Source organism: Melospiza melodia, chromosome 25 (genome assembly GCF_035770615.1).
Source record: "Melospiza melodia melodia isolate bMelMel2 chromosome 25, bMelMel2.pri, whole genome shotgun sequence".
Classification (NCBI taxonomy): domain Eukaryota; kingdom Metazoa; phylum Chordata; class Aves; order Passeriformes; family Passerellidae; genus Melospiza; species Melospiza melodia.
Genome location: NC_086218.1, coordinates 10,572,425 through 10,594,453, shown reverse-complemented (window position 1 = coordinate 10,594,453; position 22,029 = coordinate 10,572,425). Strand labels below are relative to the sequence as shown.

The following is a 22,029-nucleotide window of genomic DNA, read 5'->3' as shown; positions in this document are numbered from 1 at the left end:
TGACCATTCCTTCTCCTTGCAGGGGCTGGTGCAGCTGGTGGGATTTCAGGTGGGAATGGAGCTGAAAAATCCCAATTTGGACATTCCTGGCCATTCCTTCTCCTTTAAGGGGTTGGTGTAGCTGCTTCCTGCAGGTATAGGTGGAATTTGACCTGGAAAATCCCAGTTTGGACATTCCTGACCATTCCTGACCATTCCTTCTCCTTGCAGGGAGCAGCAGCTGCTTCCTGAAGGCGTAGGTGGGACTTCAGGTGGGAATGGACCTGGAAAATCCCAGTTTGGACATTCCTGACCATTCCTTCTCCTTGCAGCTGGTGTAGGTGGGATTTCAGGAGTGCAGCCAGCATGGCCTGGCAGTCACTGACCCCTGGGGACATTGGCCATCAATCCCTGGGGACATTGGCCACCAGCCCTGGGGACACTGGCCATCGATCCCTGGGGACATTGGCCAACTTTGGCCCGTGCCATGTTTGCCTTCAGGACCTGGCTGTGCCCCAGGAGACAAAACGCTGGAAAAGCGTTCCCTGGCAGGGGCCATCCCCATTCCCTGCTGGACACGTCCCACAGGGAAAAGCTTTTCCTCAGGGATTCACCCCCCGGTGGTGCCCACGGGAGCTTCCAAGGAGGAAATCCCAGTGAAGCTCCCACATTCCTTGGGTCTGGGGGCTCCCCAAACCTGGAGCTGCTGTGCCCCACCTTCTCCAGGCTCTGGCTGTTGTTCCAGGCTGGGGCAGAGCCCAGCTAAATTTAGAGGGATCGATTTCAGCCCCCGCCTCTGCCCCGCGGGGGGAAAGGACAGAGCAAAGGTGGCCGGGGACAAGGAGCCACGGGGGGATCCCTTCTCTGTGCCCTGAATTTGGGCTCCTGGGACCCCAAATTCATCCAGGAGCATGGAGGAGCCCAGGGGGGCTGGAATTCTCCTGGGTTATTCCACGGGTCTCTGTGGCTGTCACCCGGGGCAGAGCTGGTGACAAGGACGCGGGGAAGGAGCTCCTGAGGAGGCTGATCCAGGTGAGGCGGCAGCGGGAGAGCAGGAATGAGGGTCCCAGGGTGTGGTTGGCACCCAGGGGTGGCTCTGGTCCCACCTGTGGTGTCCCCAAAGTGAGGGTGGAGTGAAATGCTCAACGCCCACCCCTGTGAGGAAACGGCTCAAGAAAAACCGGGGTGGGGGGGGTTTAGGTTGGATATCGGGGTGATAAAACTTCAGGGGGATGAAATTTCCTCATGGAAAGGGTGGACAAGGTGTGGCAAAGTGGAGTCACATCCCTGGAGGTGTGGATGTGCCACCTGGGGACAAGTGGTGGCCTTGGAAGTGCTGGGTTGGACTTGCTCCTGTGGTCCATGGGGTGCTTGGAGGAATCTTGGGGTACCTGAGGAATATGAAAGAATCTCGTGGTCCAAGGGATGCCTGGAGGGATCTTGGGGTACCTGGAGGAATCTTGTGGTCCATGGGGTGCTTGGAGGAATCTTGGGGTACCTGGAGGAACCTCGGGATATCTGGGGAATCTGGAGGAATCTTGTGGTCCACGGTGTACCTGGAGGAATCTTGCTGGCTTTGGCTCCACCTGAGTTTTCCATTGCTCAAATGGTGTTTGAAAGGTCCCATCTCTCCAATCCCACCTTTGGTTTCAGGGGAGCTGCTGAATGAAGCCGGGAGCTGCTGGTGGGTGAGAGACCCCCCCAAGTTCTGCATGGATGGGAATGGGGAGAGCTGCCCACAGTAGGAGCCCAGGGCAGCTGGAAAACCCCGGCCTCTTCCTCCGAGCTTTCCTGCTCCTCTTCCTCCTCAGGCATGGTAAGGATCAGCATGGGCAGGGTTGCTCTCTGTAAAAATCAGGAGAAAAAATGCTTCCAGGAGGAATCTCCATGAGAATCTTCAGCTGGATGGTGGGGGGAATGTTGTGGTTTAGTTTGGTGGGTTGTAGGTGTGAGTTGTTGGTGGTTTTTTGAGTGCTTAGTTTAGAGTAGGTTTAAATAAGTTTAAAGAAAAAGGCAAAAACCCCTACAGTTCAGGGATTTTTTTAATTTTAGCTAGTTAAAACTAGCTAAAGCAAATGAGAGTTCTGTCTCGTTGTCTGTTTATTTGCAGATTCAGTTCAGATGAAATGTCATATAGTGTAATATAATATAGAATACTAGTATAATAAATTAATAATAAAATTAATAATTAAAATAGTATAATAGTATTAATAACAGTATAATAAATTAATAATAAAAAAAGAAAGGAAGGTGCAGTCTTCCTCTGAAGATCCAGTGGGAGGAGAGGCAGCTGCTGTTCCTCTGGGAAATCCAGTGGAGAAGCCGTGCTGGTGTTCCAGAATCTCCAGATTACATCCGGGTAGGAATGCTTGGCTCCTCCCTCTGGGCAGAGCCGTGCTGGTGTTCCAGAACCTCCAGATTGTTGAATTTGCCGGCAATCCCAACATGGGAAGAGATGAGAATCTTGACTCCATGTTTCAGAAGGCTGATTTATTTTATGATATATATATTGTAATAAAATTTTACTAAAATAATAGAAGGAAGGATTTCATCAGAAGGCTTGAAAGGAATAGAAAGGAATGGAATGATAACGAAATCTTGTAACTACCAGAGAGTCCGAGACAGCTGGACTGTGATTGGCCATTAATTAAAAACAACCCCATGAGACCAATCAAAGATGCACCTGTTGCATTTTACAGCAGCAGATAATTATTGTTTACATTTCATTTCTGAGGCTTCTCAGCTTCTAAAGAGAAAAAGATCTTAACAAAAGGATTTTTCAGAAAATATCATGGTGACGATAGATATAAAATAATATCATAAAATAATAAATCAACCTTCTGAAACATGGAGTCAAGATTCTCATCTCTTCCCATGTTGGGATTGCCGGCAAATTCCACATTTGGTGAACCCCGAGTGAGGAGCATTACCAAAATTGTGGAAGAGATAACGAAAACCGCCCACTTGACAAAAGCCAACGGCCACTCAGATGGCAACAGAACACATCTCACCTCGAAATCTGGAACAGAGGAGGACAAGCTGCCCTTTCCCCACCCCATCTTTTCTCTCTCAGTCTCTTCCCAGTGCAAGATCCTCCGCTGCAACTCGGAGTACGTGGCGGCCACGCTCCACCTGCGCGGCCCTGAGCGCGACGCTGCCTTCTGCACCGCGCTGCGCTCCTACTCGCTGTGCACCCGCCGCACCGCGCGCACCTGCCGCGGCGACCTGGCCTTCCACTCGGCCGTGCACGGCATCGAGGACCTCATGATCCAGAACAACTGCTCCAAGGAAGGCCCCACGGCCCCACTGCGGCCCCGGCCCGCGGCGCCCAACGCCGCGCGCGGCTTCGAGTCGCTCGATATCTGCGACTATGAGAGGAGTTTCCTCTACAAGCACGGCCGGCCCCCCGGTTTCCAGCACTGCGCTGCTTTTGGGGACCCCCACATCCGAACCTTTCATGATGATTTCCACACGTGCCGCGTGGAGGGCTCCTGGCCGCTCTTGGACAATGATTATCTGTTTGTGCAAGCCACCAGCTCGCCGGTGGCCAAGGGGTCCAACGCGACGGTCACCAGCAAGGTGAGGTTAGCGCGTAGGATGGGGGGCAAATCCAGGGTCAGGGTATCTCCTGTGCTTCCCAAAATCCTTGGAACCCCTTCAGACCCAGGGGGGGATGAGGAAGGAGGGAAAACAGTGGTGAAGGTTGTTGAGGGGACCCTCAAATACTCCTGCTGCTGTCAGCTGATTGTGTGGTGCGTGGGGTACCTGGAGGAATCCTGGGGTACCTGGAGGAATCTCCTGGTCCAAGGGGTGCCTGGAGGAATCTTGGGGTACCTGGAGGAATTTTGTGGTCCATTGGGTACCTGGAGAAACCTTGTGGTCCATGGTGTACCTAAAGGAATTCTGTGATCCATGGGGTGCCTGGAGGAATCTTGGAGTGCCTGGAGGAATCTTGTGGTCCATGAGGAATCTGAAGGAATCTTGTGGTCCATGCGATACCTGGAGGAATCTTGGGGTGCCTGGAGGAATCTTGTGCTCCATGAGGTGCCTGGAAGAATCTTGCTGGGTTTGGCCCCACCTGAGTTTTCTATTGCTCAAAAGGTGTTTAAAAAAGAAGGAAATATTGTAGATATCCCCAAAGGATGTAGCAGGGATGGTTTGAGGATGGATAAGTGAGGTGAGACCTCCATCCTGAGATACCCCCAACCCCTGTGATGGAACCACACCCACCACACTCACCCCCCTCCAACCCCACTTCCCACAGCTCACCATCATCTTCAAGAACATGAAGGAATGCATCGACCAGAAGGTCTACCAGGCCGAGCTGGACAACGTCCCCGCAGCCTTCCAGGACGGCTCCGTCGACGGCGGCGCGCGTCCCGGCGGGAGCAGCCTGTCCATCCGCGAGCTCAGCCCCGGCCGGCACGTGGAGATCCGCGCCGGCTACATCGGCACCACCATCGCCGTGCGCCAGGCCGGCCGCCAGCTCTCCTTCTCCATCCGCGCCGCCGAGGAGGTGGCCGGGGCCTTCACGGAGGAGCAGGACCTGCAGCTCTGCGTGGGCGGCTGCCCCCACAGCCAGCGCATGTCCCGCAGCCCCCGCGGGCGCGGCCGCGTCCCCGCCGAGACGGCGCGGGCGCTGTGCCGGGAGATGCTGCCCGTGGAGGACGTCTACTTCCAGTCGTGCGTCTTCGACGTGGTCACCTCTGGGGATGCCAACTTCACCATGGCGGCGCACGGGGCGCTGGAGGATGCCCGGCTCTTCCTGCCCGATGCTGAGAAGCTCCACATCTTCCAGGCCGGGGGAGGCTGCCAGCTCAGCTCTCCATCGTTTCTGCTCCTCATCCTCCTCCTCCTCCCGTGTGGATTTTGGGCTGGTTTGTTGCACTTTTAAGGCCTGCTTGCTCTGTAGGGAACTTGTGAGAGCTGCTGGCTTCACCTTGAAGGTTCCTCACCTCAGAGACCCAAGAGAGGGAAGGGGTGAACCCCTGGTTTGCACCCCTGGTCTCACATGGATGGTGCAGCTGCTCCCAGCTCCTCTCCTGAAGCAGTTCCAAATTTTTCTGCTCCATTCTGACACGTTCCTTCCCCTGCCCTGAAGGCAGTTCCAGTTTTTTCCGTTCCATTCTGACACGTTCCTTTTCCCCTGAGGATGTGGCGTTGTGGTGCATCAAAGAAAAATAAATCCCCAGGGTTAGAAACCTCTCTGAGCCTTTCCATAAATCACTTCCCACCTTTCTCCCTGTGTTAATCCAGCAGAATTCCACTCAAGAACCTCACAGATCCAGAAATAACGAACTCAAAGCCCAAAGCCCAATTTTTAGCAGTAAAAAAAAATTTTAATGGATTTGGGACCTTTCACTCAGCTGCTCCCAAAGCAGAGCAAGGCCACAAATAATTTTGGGGAGCGTTGTGACCAAGAAGGAGACTTTTGAGTAGAAATCAGCCGGTTTCGTCCATGTCTTCTCTTCCAGGATAGATAACAAGCGAATCTCCAGCAGTGGGAGCTGTGGAGCTTGAGATCTCCCATATCCCAGGCCGCGGTTGCTATTTTAACTTGTTTTCTTGGCACCTGTTGCGGACTCAATTTAGCCGGGATCTGGGCTTGGGGATCGGTGTCAGGTTTTAGGGAGGACAAAATTCCCTTGGGAATTCTCTCCCTTGGGCCCAGGTTCTCTGTTGCTGCTCAAGTCCAACCCAAACTGGAGCTTTTGCTTGGGAAACCAGAATTCCTGACGGCAGAGCCAGCTGGGCACACAGAGGGGCAGGCTATTGCCCCGTGGAAGGTGCAGGACTGCAGAGGGGAGGGCAAATTTCCCATATTTCAGAGGATTTCAGTAAAGCAGATGGAGCTCTACGGGAGAAATTGTTTCCTTAGCGAAGACTTTCCTTTATTTTTAATAAAGTGTTAAAAACTTGGCCATCCCTGTCGCACAGAATTGCAGGAAGGGCTTGTGGACGTGGGGGCAAAGGGAATTTCCGCCCCTCCAGGCACTGAGGCTCAATCAAGGGAGGTTCTACAACTCAAGTTTCAATACATCCACAGGATTTTCTCTTTACTCTTTTGTGCCCAGAGCACAAAGAACGCACAGGAAATAATTTCATGGATACCACGGTGAGTTCCCCCTCGGATGGGTGCTCAGAGCACACAGTGAGGAGCAGGAGATCTGCTCCATGTTCTTTATTTTTTATTCTGTTCCTGGTAATCCCTGATGGGTTTGACATTAAAGGGTTTATTTTTGAGTCCCCATTTCCTGTCATCTGTCTCCTCATGTCTTCGGGCAGCAGTGGCAGATGAGGATAAAAATATCTCCTTCCTGCCCTGCTCCTGTGGCTCCAGAGCTTTGGGTGGATGGAGAGGAAAGCCAGCTGCTTCCTGATGTCTCCTTTTGGGAAGAAAATCATCTGGGCAGGGATAAAACCCTCTGGAGGGGATAAAATCCTCCGTGGGGAGAATGTTTTCCATGGGGATGAAACCTCTGTAGGGATGAAACCCTCAGGAGAAGCGTTGGTGGTGCTGGAGCTCCTGGTGGAAATGGGATGGGTTTGATGGTGCAGAACTTAATTGTCCTTTAGTTGTTGGCCTGTGGAGCCACTCAACAAGAATTCCATGGGGAAAGGAGGGTTCCCAGTGGAACCAGACCTTCCCTCCTCCTGAACAGCCAGGAACCTGCACCACCCGGACTGGGCCTGGAGCTTCCCTTGCCAACCCTTTCTCAGGAGCCACCTCTGAAGTTTAGAGAGCAGCTCCCAAACTGAAAATGTCCAGGAATTCTGATTTGGAGAGCTCTGGTTTCAGATTTGAGGCTCAGGAGCTCCACCCAACCCAGAGTTACACCAGGAGTGGCCCAACGTGGACAATTCTGACAGCTGGGTTACAACGTGGAGAAGCTGTTTCTGATGAATTATGGACTCATTAAGGTTGGAGAAACTTCTGAGATCATTAATCATTAACTCTCCCGCGGCACTGCCAAGGCCACTCCTGACCCGTGACCCCAGGCACCACATCCACTTGTTTTTGAACACGTCCAGGACGGTCCCAACGTCTGACGTCCCTTCCCACCAACACAATTCCCAAAATATCCAACCCAAACCTTCTCCTGAGGCCTCCTCCTCATGGGAGACCACCCTGAAGCCCCTCAGCTCCAGCTGGGAGGTGAATTCCCCCGAGTGGGCTCTGCTGGAGTTGGATGGAGAGGCTGAGGTGTTTTTGAGCAGGTGACATCAACCAGGGAGGGGAAGGGTCGATCCAAAGTCCTTTGACGTCAGTGGAAACAACTTTGTTGACATCAACAACTCAGACTGGGGCCAACGTTCTGCTCCTGGGTGTGGGGTGGGGGAAGAGGCTGTGCCTGCCCCGGGGTGGCCCTGAGGAGGAGCAGGGTGGGGTAATTTGGGAATGGGACAGGACCACCCCATGGTTGGCACTTTTTCCCCATTTAGATGAACTCCTGCATTGGGTTTGAGATCCTGAAGGGTGTCCAGAGGAGGTGGTGGCCCTGGGACACAGGGAGATGGTGGCCTGGGACAGATGGAGATGGTGGCCCTGATACAGAGGATGGATGGATGGATGGATGGATGGATGGATGGATGGATGGATGGATGGATGGATGGATGGATGGATGGAGGATGGATGATGGATGGATGATGGATGGATGGATGGATGGATGGATGGATGGATGGATGGATGATGGATGGATGGATAGGTGGATGGAATCCATGGATGGATGGATGATGGATGGATGGAGGATGGATGGATGATGGATGGATGGATGATGGATGGAGGATGGATGATGGATGGATGATGGATGGATGGATGGATGATGGATGGATGGATGATGGATGGATGGATGGATGGATGGATGGATGGATGGATGGATGATGGATGGATGGATGGATGGATGGAATCCATGGATGGATGGATGATGGATGGATGGAGGATGGATGGATGATGGATGGATGGATGGATGGATGGATGGATGGATGGGTGGATGGAATCCATGGATGGATGGATGATGGAGGATGGATGGATGATGGATGGATGGATGATGGATGGATGATGGATGGATGGATGGATGGATGGATGGATGGATGGATGGATGACGGATGGATGATGGATGGATGGATGGATGGATGGATGGATGGATGGATGGATGGATGGATGGATGGGTGGGTGGATGGAATCCATGGATGGATGGATGATGGATGGATGATGGATGGATGGATGGATGATGGATGGATGGATGGATGGATGATGGATGGATGGATGGATGTACAGATGGATGGACGGATGGATGGATGATGGATGGAGAATCCTCTGCCATTCCCAGGAAAGCCTCTAGATGTCCACAGAACCCAGCACTGCGGCACAGTTGGAGCTCCAGAGTTACAGGATTTCCATCCTCACCCCAACCAACAAGGAATCACAGAATTCCAGAATTCCTTCCAGGTTGGTTCTGGCTGGAACAGACCTTCAAGATCACTTTCCTCAAGGCAGGGACACCTTCCAGACACCAGATGGCTCCAAGCCACCTTTCTCTTCCCTGACCTTGACACTCCCAGCTCGGAGCAGTTTCTGCTGCTGAAAAGGAGGAAAATTTCCCATTTTATTGCTGTCTGAGGGGCTCCAGGGACTCTGCCCCTCTCTGCTGTCACTGTCCCTGCCAGAGAAGGTGACAAACACGGGACTTTGCACTCCCAAAATCTGAATTCCTCCCTGTTTATGGACGGCTGAGCTCTTCTGGAACCTTCTCTCCCCCTCCCTGCTCCAAAAAAACACCCTCAGGGCAGAGAACAGGGTAGGAAATCCCACCTGGATGGAGAATTTCCACACCCCAGTCTGCAGTGGGAGCTGGAAAAATGGGATTTGACAGGAAAAAATCCTCCTGTGCAAGCCCTGAGGGAAGGGGAAAAGGGATCCTGATCCCTGACCCTGCAAAATCTCAAATATGGGGGTCAAAATCCTCTGCTGGGGACAAAACAGCAAAAAAAAAGGATTTTTTTTAATTTTTTTTTTTTTTTTTTTTTACTTAGAATTTGGGCAATTGAGAGGTGTTTTAAAAATGTTGATTTTATTCTTAGTGGGATGAGAAGGGTGAGACAATAGAGATGTTATAATTAGATCTTAAAAAGAAATGTTATAGAAATAGAGAAATGTTAAAAATAATAAATGGAATAGAAATAAATGTTATAAAAATAGAAATGAATGTTATAAAATAATAGAAATAAATGTTACCAAAATAGATGTTATAATTTATGTTATTACAATTAGAAGTTAACTATTTTTAATTATAATATGTTATAAATGGGTTTTGTTTTATTAGTTGTTGTTACACTATGTTGTAAATGCTTTAAAGCTAATAATTTAAAATTACTCTTAGTGGGGTTTATTATAATGTATTTTTAAAGTTCTATTTTTTTAAAGTATTATAGTGTATTTTTATAGCTCTATTTTTTAAAAGTATCTAAACTTCTTTTCAGTTCAATTCTTTCCTCAACAACGTTCATTTTATTTTATGGTATTTCTAAGTCAGTATTTCTCATTTTCAGGTTTCTGCATGTCAGTTTTCTGCAAGGCTTTGGGTTTCTTCTTGGGCTATAAATTTATTTCCCACTATACACACAAATATACAAATATATAAATATATAAATAATATAGAAATAAAAAATATAAAAAGTGTATATATATATACAAAGTATATATATAAAGTGTGTATATATATATATATATACATATACATACTTTTTATATATATACTTTTATATATACTTTATATATAATAAATATATTATAAGAAATAAAATATATTATAATATATAAATATACATTATATAATAGATAATATAATAGATATTATAATATGTAATATATAATATATAATATATAATATATAATATATAATATATAATATATATAATGAAAATAATAAATTAAATAAATATAATATATAATATATAAATATATTATAAATTATATATATATTTATATATAAATATATAAATATATAAATAATATATTTATATTATATTTGTCTATATTTATATATTATATTTATATTATATTTATATTTTTATATAATGTATAAATATATAATATATTATAAAATATATATTTATTATTGTGGGACAAGCAGCTGCTTTCCAGGAGCCAACCCAGTTCCAGAGTCCTTTTTTTTTTCCCCAGCTGGGCTCCATTCCCAGTGTTCCCCGTGCACAAACAAGCAGAGGAAATGCTTTTTCCACCCCAGCTCCCAGCTGCACACTCTGTCCCCTGCTCCAACCACTCTGGATCCCTCCCTGCTCCTCTCTCCCCCCCTTTCCCAGTCTGGAATATGCTGGAAGGGACCATATAAGGTGAGAAAAATGGAATAAACATCCCAGAGAAGCTGCAGGGCCGCAAGAATCCTCCTCTCTCCAACCGATCCAGACGGAATTCTGCTTTTTTTTATAGCAAGGACAAAGGCCAGGCTGCCCCAGGAGCTCCTGGCAACCAACCCTGATAACCTGGCGCAGAAAAAAGCACAGGATCTTATCAGCAGCAGAAAAAAAAAAAAAAAAAAAGCCCCACGGATCTTATCAGCACCAGAGGGCTGTGCTGGCAAAAACAAGTCTGAGCCGTGCCCAATTCCTTCCCCTGGCTGAGTCACCCCAGGGTTCATTTTCTGCCCCTGTGGCTTTGGAAGTGGGTTATTCCCAGGCTGAGTGACTCACAGTGGCCTGGAATTCTCTTTTCTGTATTTAAAAGCTCCAGGAAAAATTATGGATTCTGTCGTTCTGCCCATCCAATCCACCTGGGGAACCTCTGAGCCCATGGGAGGGGTGTTGGAGTGTTAAATAAAATTTTAGTGGGAGCAGGAGGTTGTCCCTGCCCTGGTGATTCCTCTCCTGGTTTTCTTGGTTGTCCCTGCCCTGATTTTCTCGATTTGCCTCTCCTGATTTTCTTGGGTCTGATATTGAGAAAATTGTTTTTTTACCAAGTGAAAATCCTGATCCCCCACCCCAGATCCATTCAGATTTCCTGGAATTCTTTTTTCCCTATTTAGGAGCTCCAGGAAAAATTACGGATTCTGCTATTCTGCCCATCCATCCACCTGGGGAACCTCTGAGCCCATGGGATGGGGATAAATGCCTTAAATAACATTTTAGTGCCTTAAATTTAGTGCTGGCAGGAGGTAGTCCATGCCCAGAACTGCTGGGGATTCCTCTCCTGATTTTCTTGGTTTTGAAGGAGATTTGATATTGGGAAAATTGTCTTTTTACAAGTAACAGCTTGGAGGGAAGTGAATGCTTTAAATAAAATTTTAGCGGGAGCAGGATGTTGTCCCTGCCCTGGTGATTCCTCCCCTGGTTTTCTTAGTTTTGATATTGGGAAAATTGGCTTTTCCCAAGTGAAAATCCCAACCCTCGTCCAAATCCCTGCAGAATTCCTGGAGCAATCCTGGCCCTCGAGGGAATTGCCCGGCATGGAGGGCAGGGGGGGAAAGGGCAGCACTGACTGACGGGGCTGGAGGAGCTCGGGGAGGATTTTTGGGATGTGGAACGTGCTCGGGATCATTTCACTGACGAGTTCCCTGGCCCTTTGGCTCTGCTGGAATGTGTCTGAGGGGATGGGAACTGGAGAGGGAGAGCATAAACAGGGGCAGAGATCTGAGGGCTCAAATATCCCCTGGCAGGGAAGGCTGGAAAAAGCTCCCCACCTTTCACCAAATTATTATTATAATTATTATTATAATTATAAATCTCAAAATATTTATATTTCAATTATAAAACTTTATATATTTATATTATAAAAAGAAATTATTGTTACATAATATAGAAATATATATTATAGAAATATATAAAGTATAAATATAGACTAATATAATATAATATAATATAATATAATATAATATAATATAATATAATATAATATAATATAATATAATATAATATAATATAATATAGTCATATTGTGTATAATTAATACATATTAATATACTAAATGTATTCTATCAATGTATTAATATATTATATTAATATATCAATATATTAATACATTGTATCACTATATTAATATATTTAAAATATATGAATAATATAATATAATATAATATAATATAATATAATATAATATAATATAATATAATATAATATAATATAATATAATATAATATAATATAATATAATATAATAATATAGTATATAATTAATACATATTAATATACTAAATGTATTCTATCAATATTGATATATTAATATATTAATATATCGATATATTAATACATTGTATCAATATATTAATATATTTAAAATATATTAATGGTATTATATAAATAGATAAATAGATAAACAGATAGTATAAATATATTATATATTTACATTTCAAATATAAATGAATACAGATAAATGTAAATATGTGATATATAAACGTGTAGTATAGAAAGAAATATATACACATATAATAGAAATACATTCTTTATATTTATATATTTATATAAATTATAATTATAATTATAATTATAATTATAATTTAATTATAATTTAATTATAATTTAATTATAATTTAATTATAATTATAAATCCCTAATTCTCCATGAACTCATCATTTTTTTTCCTAGTGGGAGACAACAGGGACCAGAGTGAAAAAGCTGAATTCCCTCCACTGTGCACCAAGCAAGGAATAATTAATTCCCTTCTCAAGGTGGAATTGTGTCCTGTGGCTTGGCAGGAGGGCAGTTTATGCCCCGGGCTTTATCCGGAGTTTATCGGTTTATACGATCAGGTGTGAATTAACTCCGGGGGGAAGAAGGGCAGGAAAAGCGCCAGGAACAGCGGGACAAACAACCCTGAAGGACAACTCCCAACAAAAACAACAGAAACCCAACAAAACCTCCCTGGAAATGGCTGCCACTCCTATTTCCACTGCTGGCTCGCCCCGTGGACATTGTTCTCTTTCCTGAGCTGCGAAAGGACCAAAACTGGGCAGAAAAATAAAGAGGAAAAGAGGAAATTGTTGGAGTGGAGCAATGCTCAATGTGAAATTCTGATTTACTGCTCAAATCCCTGCTGGAAAACAGGGCCAGGGCTCCATGGACATTGTTGTTATTCCTCTGCATTTTCCTGAGGTGGGAAGGCACCAAAACTGGGGGGAAAAAAGAGGAAAAATAGCAAATTCTTGTCGTGGAGTAATGCTGGTGTAGGGAGGGAAATCTGATAGTTTCTCAGAAACCAAAGTTTCCTTTGGAGGGGTTGGGAAGGACAAGAAATTCTGTTTTACTGCTCAAATCCCTGCTGGAAAACAGGGACAGGGCTCCATGGACATTGTTATTCTTCCTCTGCATTTTCCTGAGGTGGGAAAGCACCAAAACTGGGGGAAAATAAAAGGGAAAAAGATCAAAATTCCTGTCCTAGAGTGAGCAATGTTCGTGGGAGAGAATTGTGATGGTTTCTCAGAAACCAAAGTCTCCTTTGGAGGGGTTGGGAAGGAGGAGAAATGCTGTTTCACTGCTCAAAACAGGGCCAGGGCTCCATGGACATTGCTCTCCTCTTTCCTCTGGATTTTCCTGAGGTGGGAAAGCACCAAAAACTGGGGGGAAAAAAGGAGGAAAAAGAGAAAAATCTTGTCCTGGAGTGAGCAATGCTGATGTGGGGAGAGAAATCTGATATTTTCTGGGAAATGAGTCTCATTTGGAGGGGTTGGAAAGGAGGAGAAATTCTGTTTTACTGCTCAAAACAGGGCCAGGGCTCCATGGACATTGTTCTCCTCCTTCCTTTGAATTTTCCTGAGGTGGGAAAGCACCAAAAACTGGGGGAAAATAAAAGCGAAAAAAGCAAATTCTTGTCCTGGAGTGAGCAATGCTGATGTGGGGAGGGAAATCTGATAGTTTCTCAGAAATTAGTCTCTTTTGGAGGGGTTAGAAAGAAGGAGAAATTCTGTTTTAGTGCTCAAATCCCTGCTGGAAAACAGGGCCAGGGGTTATGGAATTGATTTGAGTGTTTGCTGCAGCTTGGGTCGATGTTTGTGAAGGATATTTTGGGGGAAAAGTGTCCCCAAGCTGAGTGGGAAGCAAAAAACACTCCCAGAAATACACCAGGAACAGGGAGGGAAGCCCAGATTCAAATTCCCCAAATTTGGGAACCCCAGATTTGATGCTGAACCCCTAAACTCAGCCTTATTTACCCCAAATAACAGAGGGGAGTGTGTGCAGGGGGGGGTGGTGAAAATACCACTGAGGTGGTGGGAACAGTCCCCAAAATACACCAGAAGGAGGAAAAAATACACCAGAAGGAGGGAGGGAACCCCCAAATTCAGGTTTTTATGCTGAACCCCCAAATTCACCCTTATTTACCCCAAATAATGAGGGGGGAATGTGTGCAGGGGGGGGTGTGAAAACACCACCCAAGGCAGTGAGGGAACCCCTCAGAAGCAGCTGAAGGATTCCAGGGGATGGAAGCAGCAGCAAAGGGAAAATCCTGCTCAGTCACCCCCAGTTTCATCCGTACCCCAAATCCGCCCTAATTAACCCAAATTAATAGGGGAGAGTTCACTGGGGGGGGGGCTGAGGGAGGGCAATGGAGGCGCCCCCAGATTTCATTTCTCACACCCTGAGTTGGGGGTAGGATTCTGAGGAAGGAGGTGAAGGCTCCCCACCCCTCAGGGCCCGTCAGGGCCGCTCCCAGTACTCCCAGTACAACGCGGCCTGTCCCAAACTGGGAACAACACCCCCGTGCCCCCCCCACCCTGGGAACATGACATCGTGTTCCGCGCTCGCCATTGGCCAGAGCCGCCGCCCATCCTCGCTCCCCATTGGTCCCCCGAGCTGTCACTCCACCCCCGTCCGTCCCGCCCCCGCTGAACACGCGCTGCTTTCCTTCACACGCTGTCCACGCTCCCCGGGCGCTGCTCTGATTGGTCAGTGCTGCCGTAAACAAGGCAGCGGCAGCCAATCAGCGCGCTGATCACGCGAGCAGCACGCCCGGCCACGCGCCCTCAGCGTGGCGGCCCCGGGAGCAACAGGCGCGGGCGGGGGTGGGCGGGGACCCCGAGCCTATAAAAGGTGGAGACAGCAGCGGCTCCCTCAGAGCGCTGAGGTCCCGGGGCAAGGAGCTCCTGTGGGAACTTCGCAGCGTCTCTCTCAACAAAGCCTTCGCTCCCTTTTCCTTTTTTTTTTTTTTTTTTTTTTTAAACCTCGGGCGGATTTTGTTGCCCTACAGGGATAAAACCCTGCAGCCTTTAATTGATCAAACCGTTCCTCCTCGTCCTACCCCAGCCATGGTGATGTTCAAGAAAGTGAAGAACTTCGCTGTGGCCTTCAGCGAGCCCGACAAGGTTTACTTCAGCGGGGACAAGGTGGCCGGGCGAGTGCTGGTGGAGGTGGCCGAGGTGACCCGTGTCACCGCCGTCAAGGTGCTGGCGTGTGGCGTGGCCAGGGTGACCTGGGCCAAGGGCCCGGCCCAGTGCCGGCAGGAGATGGAGTACCTGCGCTTCGAGGACGTGCTGGCCCTTGAGGAGCAGCCCACAGGTGAGGCCATGGGGCTGGAAAAGTGGTGAGGGTGGCTTTGAATATTGGTTTATAAACCCAACCCAATTCAGGGGTTGGGCACAAAAGGGGTGTGGTGAGGCTGGATGGGGTAGGGGGTTTGGGAAGGGCACCCTCAGAACCCTTGATCACCAGCACAGCCTTAATGGTGTGCCTGGAGTTTGGGAAAAATAACTAAATCTAGAAAAAACGTAGTAACTTGGCCAAGCCAAGTCGAAGTTTGGGAGCTGAAGGACAAAATCAGAGCCTGGGGAGCTGCTGTGGTGTGTTCTGACTCCACAGGGGTTGGGAACAGCGGTGGCACGGCCAGGGCCGGGCACAGGATCACACCCTGGGGCTGGAGCTGGGAGATAAAGGGGAAACCGGAGCTGGGGTGGAGCCAGCGGGACGCTCAGCTCTGCCCCGGGGTGTTGGTGAGGTGCGGGCAGAGAACACGGGGTTCCCGGGGTGTGGACAGGGGTTACCCAACACCCTCGGAGCTCGGGATCACCCTGATGATTTCCCTGCCCTTTTCCTCCTCCAGATGACGACGGCTCAGTCATCCTGAGACCCGGCAACAAGTACGAGTACAAATTCGGCTTCGAGCTGCCCCAGGGGTGAGTACGAGGCAGCAGCTGCCACTGGGGTTGAATCAGACTGGAATTAAACTGGAATCAAACTGGAAAAGCCGTGTTTTGGCTCTGGAGTGACCCCCTGTTTGTCTCCAGGCCGCTGGGCACCACGTTCAAGGGCAAGTACGGCTCTGTGGATTATTGGGTGCAGGCGTCTCTGGAGCGCCCGTCCTGCCCCGCTCAGCTGATCAAGAAACGCTTCGAGGTGATGGATCCTGTGGATGTGAACACCCCAGAACTGCTGGTGAGCCCCTTGTCTCTCTCAGGGCTGGCGAGAAAAGCCCTGGGGGAGGGTCAGCCCAAGCCCGTGGTGGCTTTAATCAGATCTGAGCGGGATTAAGGGTGGGATTAAGGAGGTGTGGATAATTCCAGAAACTGACACTGGGTGGGGCGTGTTGGGCACTCCAGGGGAATTCGAGGCTCGGCTGCAAAAAGGGGAAGGAAGAAAAGGGGGAAGGAAGGGTTGGAAGGACAAGATGGGACCAGTGTTTAATTGTTCCTTCTCCCCACAGTCTCCAGTTGCAGCCAAAAAGGAGAAGAAAGTGTCGTGCATGTTCATCCCCGATGGCCGCGTGTCTGTCAGCGCCCAGATCGACAGGAAGGGCTTCTGTGAAGGTGAGGATTGCTGGGAACAGGGAGCTGCAGTTGGGGCAGGCACCTCGGGGAAACCCCAAACACCTCTAACAATCGGTCATTCCCCTGGCAGGCGATGAGATCTGCATCAACGCCGACTTTGAGAACACCTGCTCGCGCATCGTGGTGCCCAAGGCCGCCATCGTGGCCAAGCACACCTACCTGGCCAACGGGCAGACCAAGGTGTTCTCCCAGAAGCTCTCCTGCGTCCGTGGCAACCACATCATCTCGGGCACCTCCGAGTCGTGGCGGGGCAAAACCATCCGCGTGAGGAAGCTGAAGCCTTCCATCCTGGGCTGCAACATCCTCAGGGTGGAGTATTTCCTGCAGGTGAGTTCTCATTTTCTTTATTCTGGGTTTTTTTTGTCGCTCTGGGGTTTTGTGCTGCAGATGTCTGAGTTTGGGGTGTTTTTTTGTTTCAGATTTACGTCAGCGTCCCGGGCTCCAAGAAGATCATCCTGGAGCTGCCCCTGGTGATCGGGAGCCGCTCCGGCATCGGTAGCCGCAGCTCCAGCATGGCCAGTCAGACCAGTTCCGAGATGAGCTGGGTGGACCTGAACCTGCCCGACGCTCCCGAGGGTGAGCGGGGTGGGATGTGCCCAGGCTGGGGTGTCCAGAACCCCTCTGTGATGTCCCAGCCGAGCTCATCAGCGTTTCCCTGCCTCCCCGCAGCTCCCCCGTGCTACCTGGACATCGTGCCCGAGGATCACCGCCTGGAGAGCCCCACCACGCCCCTGCTGGACGATCCCGACGGCTTCGACAGCCCCATCTTCATGTACGCGCCCGAGTTCAAGTTCATGCCTCCCCCCACCTACACGGAGGTGAGCGCGGCAGCGGCGCCGGGGCCGGGTGGGGCCGATGGGCTCCTCACCTGTGCAGGCTCCTCACCCTCCCGCTGCTCGCAGGTGGATCCCTGCGTGTCCAACAACAACAACAACACCAACAACAACATCGTCCAGTGAGCTCCGCACCCACACCCGGGCTCTGACTGCACAGCGCGTCTGGAAAAGGGAAAAAATGTCACATTCCTGAGGAGCTGCTGCAAATTCCTACGTTTCCCGAGGGGTTCCTGCAGCCCCGGGAGCTGCCGCGCGCTCCCAGGAATCGTTCCCGAGGAATTCCTGCGTTCCCCACCTCGAATCTGGAGGGACAGAAAACCCCTCAAGGAACTGTGGGGAGACCAAGCAGATCCAGCTGGGAGATCTCGGCTGGCGCGGTGCTGGTCCTGTCGTGACAGGGACAGGCAGGGAGTTGTGGTTTTTAATTAATTCCAGCCTCATTTCGTGACTCTGGGCGCTCCCGCCGAGAGGAGGAGGGGGCGCTGTGACATCGTGCATCCGTCCTGTCGCGACACAGAGTCGGTGTCACGATCTTTTGTACTCTGGTTTTTGTACATAGTCTATCGGGGAGGGGTGGGAAGCACAAAAATGCAAATTTTGTACTTTTTTTTTTCGCAGCCCCTGGGGGGCAAAGTTTGTAATAAAGTTGTAATAAATAAATGAAGTTATTCTGCTGTCTGCTGTGTGTCTCGGGGGTGGGAGGATGGCAGGAACCCCCTTGGAATCGGGATAGAAATAAACTATTTTCCCAATTTTTGGGGGTTTTTTTTTGGGGGGGGTTTTCTGGGAGCAGCCCTGGGGGAGTTCCCTGGTTTTTCCAGGAGAGAAAAAAAAGCAAAAAAGCTGAGGAGAAAAATGGGGTAAAGAAGGGAAACTGAGGCACGGAGAGATGGAAACAGGCAGAGTGGGGAAACTAAGGCAGGGGAGTATTCCTGCTTTTTTTTTTCTGGGGTTTTCCTGGTTTTTCCAGAGGGAAAAAAAAGCAAAAAAGCTGAGGAGAAAAAAGTAACAAAAGGAGGGAAACTGAGGCACAGAGAGATTGAAACAAGCTGGGGGTGCAGAGTGGGGAAACTGAGGCAGGAACTGCTTTTCCTTTTTTTTTTTATTTTTTTCTGAGAGCAGCTCGGGTGGTTTCCTGTTCTTTTCAGGAGGAAAACAAAAAAGCAAAAAAGCTGAACAAAAAAAATAACGCAAAGAAGGGAAACTGAGGCAAAGAGAGATTAAAATTGGGGCGAGTGGGGAAACTGAGGCAGGAGCTGCTTTTCCTGCTTTTTTTTCTGCAGGGGGTTCTGGGGTTTTACTGATTTTTTCCAGGGGGAAAAAAGCAAAAAAAAAAAAAAAAGAGAAAAAAAGAATAATAAAAGGAGGGAAACCGAGGCACGGAGAGATGGAAACAGAGTGGGGAAACTGAGGCAGGAACTGCATTTACTGCCTTTTCTTCTGGGGGCATTTCTGAGGTTTTCCTGGCAGCAGCCCTGGGAGGATTTCCTGTTTATTTCAGGGGAAAAAAGTTAAAAAAAAAAAAAAAAAAAAAAAAAAAAAAAAACAGTACAAAGAAGGGAAACTGAGGCACAGAGAGATTAATACAGAGTGGGGAAACTGAGGCAGGAACTGCATTTACTGCCTTTTTTTTCTGCAGGGGGTTCTGGGGTTTTACTGATTTTTTCCAGGGGAAATAAAGCAAAAAAGCTGAGAAAAAAAAATAATAATAAAAGGAGGGAAACTGAGGCACAGAGAGAAGAAAACAGAGTGGGGAAACTGAGGCACAAACTGCTTTTCCTGCTTTTTTTTTCTGGGGGAGGTTTTGGAGTTTTCCTGGTTTTTCCAGGGAAAAAAAAAAAAAAAAAAAAAGGCAAAAAATCAGAGCAGAAAAACAGTGCAAAGAAGGGAAACTGAGGCACGGAGAGGTTGGGAAACGGAGCAGGGAAACTGAGGCACAATTTGCTTTTCCTGCCTTTTCTTCTGGGGTTTTCCTGGTTTTTCCAGGGAAAAAAAAAAAAAAAAAAAAAAGAAAAACAAAAAAACCCCAAAAAATCTGAGCAGAAAAACACAGCCCAAAGAAGGGAAACTGAGGCACGGAGGGGGTCGGGAAACGGAGCGGGGGAAACTGAGGCAGGCAGGGCAGCATTCCCGATTTTCCAGCCTTTTTTTGGCCCTGCTGCTGGAGCAGCACCCCGGGCTCAGTTTTTGGGATGTGGGTGAAAGGTCCCGCTGTCCCAAAAAACAAGGCCACGACCTTGGCTCGGCTCCCCACCCTCTCTCCCACTTGGAGCCCCCCCAAAAATCGCTGGGCTGTCTCCTCCTCCCCCCGGTTTTAAATTTTTTTTTTATTTTTTTTTTAATGGAATTTGAGCCATTTTGGACAACGGCCAAGGAGGGAAAAGGTCACCCTGCCCTGGGCCAGATGGGCTGGGCTGAGGGAAAGGGGAGGCACAGACAGCACCAAAAATAGAGAAAACGCACCCAAAAAAAACCCCAAAAAAATTAGGGAGAACCTCCCACAGCCCCCCCAAAAAAATTAGGGAGACACCCCAGTCCCATACTGGCCACCCCACCCCCTGAATTTGTTGATTTTCCCCCCCCTAAAAGATTGGATTTTTTTCCCTCCAGGAATTGTTGATTTTCCCCTCAGAATTGTTCATTCTCCTCCCCTAAAACTGTCCGTTTTTCCCTTAAAATTGTTGATTTTCCCCTACCTAAAACTCTTGATTTTTCCCCCTGGAATTGATGATTTTCCCCTCTAAAATTGTTGGTTTTCCCCCTTAAAATTGTTGATTTTTCCCCTTGAAATTGTTGATTTTTCCCCCTGAAATTGTTGATTCCCCCCCCCCCCCCAAATTTTTCGATTTCCCCCCCATAAAATTGTTCATTTCCCCCCTAAAATTGTTGATTTTTCCCCTTAAAATCGTTGGTTTTTCCCCCTCAAATCTGTGGATTTCCCCCCTCATAAAATTGTTCATTTGCCCCCCTAAAACTGTTGATTTTTCCCCACCTAAAATTGTCGATTTCCCCCCCCCAAATCTGTCCATTTCCCCCCCATAAAATTGTTGATTTTTCCCCCTAAAATTGTTGATTTTTGCCCCTAAAATTGTTGCTTTTTTCCCCCTAAAATTGTTGATTTTCCCCTTAAAATTGTTGATTTTTTCCCCCCCCCTAAAATGCTCCACCCCAGGGGCTGAACTCTGCCCCCCCCCCTCCCCATTTTACAGCCCTAATTAAACCAATTAAGGCCATAAACCTCCCTCATTATTCCTGGGGGTGCCAGGGCAGCTCTGGGGGTTCAGCCTGAAATTCTGGGGCTTTTTTGGGGTTTTTGGGAATTTCCAAACTGGGTTAAACTGGGAGCAGGGACCCTCAGAAACGGGGAAACTGAGGCACGGAGATGGGGGGGGTGACAAAACTCAAAGGATTTGGGGCAATTTCCTCAACCCCCAAATCCTTCTCCAGGCTTAGGGGGACAAATCCCACACCCCCCAAAATTCAAGATTTGTCCTTGGAAAAAAGGAAAAAAAAAAAAAAAAAGGAGAATAAAAATGGTTTGGAAGTTGAGAATGGCTGGAATGTTGGTGGCCACAAACAGGAACTGGAGCATGTGACGGTGGTGTGAGCAGCCCTGAGGCACAAACAAACCCCAGGGTGAGACAAAACCGCCCCTTCCTGCGAAAAAACCCACACTGAACTTCCCCAAAACTCCTCACCCTCTCCCCAAAATATTTACCCCCATTCAAAATATCCCCCCTCTTTAAAAAAGCTGTTTGTCCCCCCGCCACCCCAAAAAAATCCGCATTTTCTCAACCCAAAAAGTCATCCCTGAAAAAAAACATATTGCTTTTTCCTCCCCCAAAATCCACCTTATCACCTAAAACCCTAAAATATTATTTAAAAATACACCTTGCCCCTCCAAACTTTCCACAATAAATCAAAGTTTCCTCCCTCAAAAATGCACATTCCACCCAAAACGTATTTTTCCCTCCCCAAAAATACATTTTTTCCCCCCTCAAAAAGAACATCTTGACCTACAAGAAGTTACGTTTTCCTCCCCAAAATTACACTTTAACTCCCCAAAAATCCACCTTGCCACCCCAAAAAATAGTTTTCCCATTAAAAAAACTTTTTGTGTTTTTTCCAAACAAGTTTTTGTTTTTCAAAAGCCATTTTTTCCACCCGAAAAAAAACCACCTTCCCCTCCCCACAAAACTTTTCTTTCTAAAATATCTTTTCCTTCTTTATACAAACACATTTTCCACCTCAAAAAAAAAAAAAATCACATTTCAGGCCCCCCCAAAAGTCTTTTCCCCATTTTAATTCCTCTTAGCCTCTGGTAACCCCCTTATCCAACCCCTCCGTGCTAAAAAACACCAAAAGCTGAGCCAGAAATACCAAAAATATTTTTAAATTCACCCAAAAAAGCCCCAAAATTTGAGGGGGTCCCGCCCCCCCCCCCCCCCC

General features: G+C 48.0%; 2 protein-coding genes across 2 annotated transcripts; both read left to right on the top strand.

Annotated features, from left to right (window-relative positions):
- Positions 1–713: 713 nt before the first annotated feature.
- Positions 714–6,229, top strand: LOC134429389 (hemojuvelin-like). Its single transcript, XM_063176542.1, has 4 exons — positions 714–1,011; positions 1,633–1,795; positions 3,053–3,558; positions 4,244–6,229. The coding sequence occupies exons 2-4, from the start codon at positions 1,696–1,698 to the stop codon at positions 4,871–4,873; spliced, it is 1,236 nt and encodes a 411-aa protein (XP_063032612.1). The 5' UTR covers positions 714–1,011; positions 1,633–1,695; the 3' UTR covers positions 4,874–6,229.
- An 8,820-nt stretch (positions 6,230–15,049) lies between these two features.
- LOC134429390 (thioredoxin-interacting protein-like) lies at positions 15,050–18,248 on the top strand. The gene is made up of 8 exons (XM_063176543.1): positions 15,050–15,479; positions 16,021–16,093; positions 16,205–16,352; positions 16,621–16,723; positions 16,815–17,071; positions 17,164–17,320; positions 17,414–17,562; positions 17,647–18,248. Exons 1-8 carry the CDS (start codon positions 15,230–15,232, stop codon positions 17,701–17,703), a joined length of 1,194 nt encoding a protein of 397 aa, XP_063032613.1. The 5' UTR covers positions 15,050–15,229; the 3' UTR covers positions 17,704–18,248.
- The last annotated feature ends 3,781 nt before the right edge of the window (positions 18,249–22,029 follow it).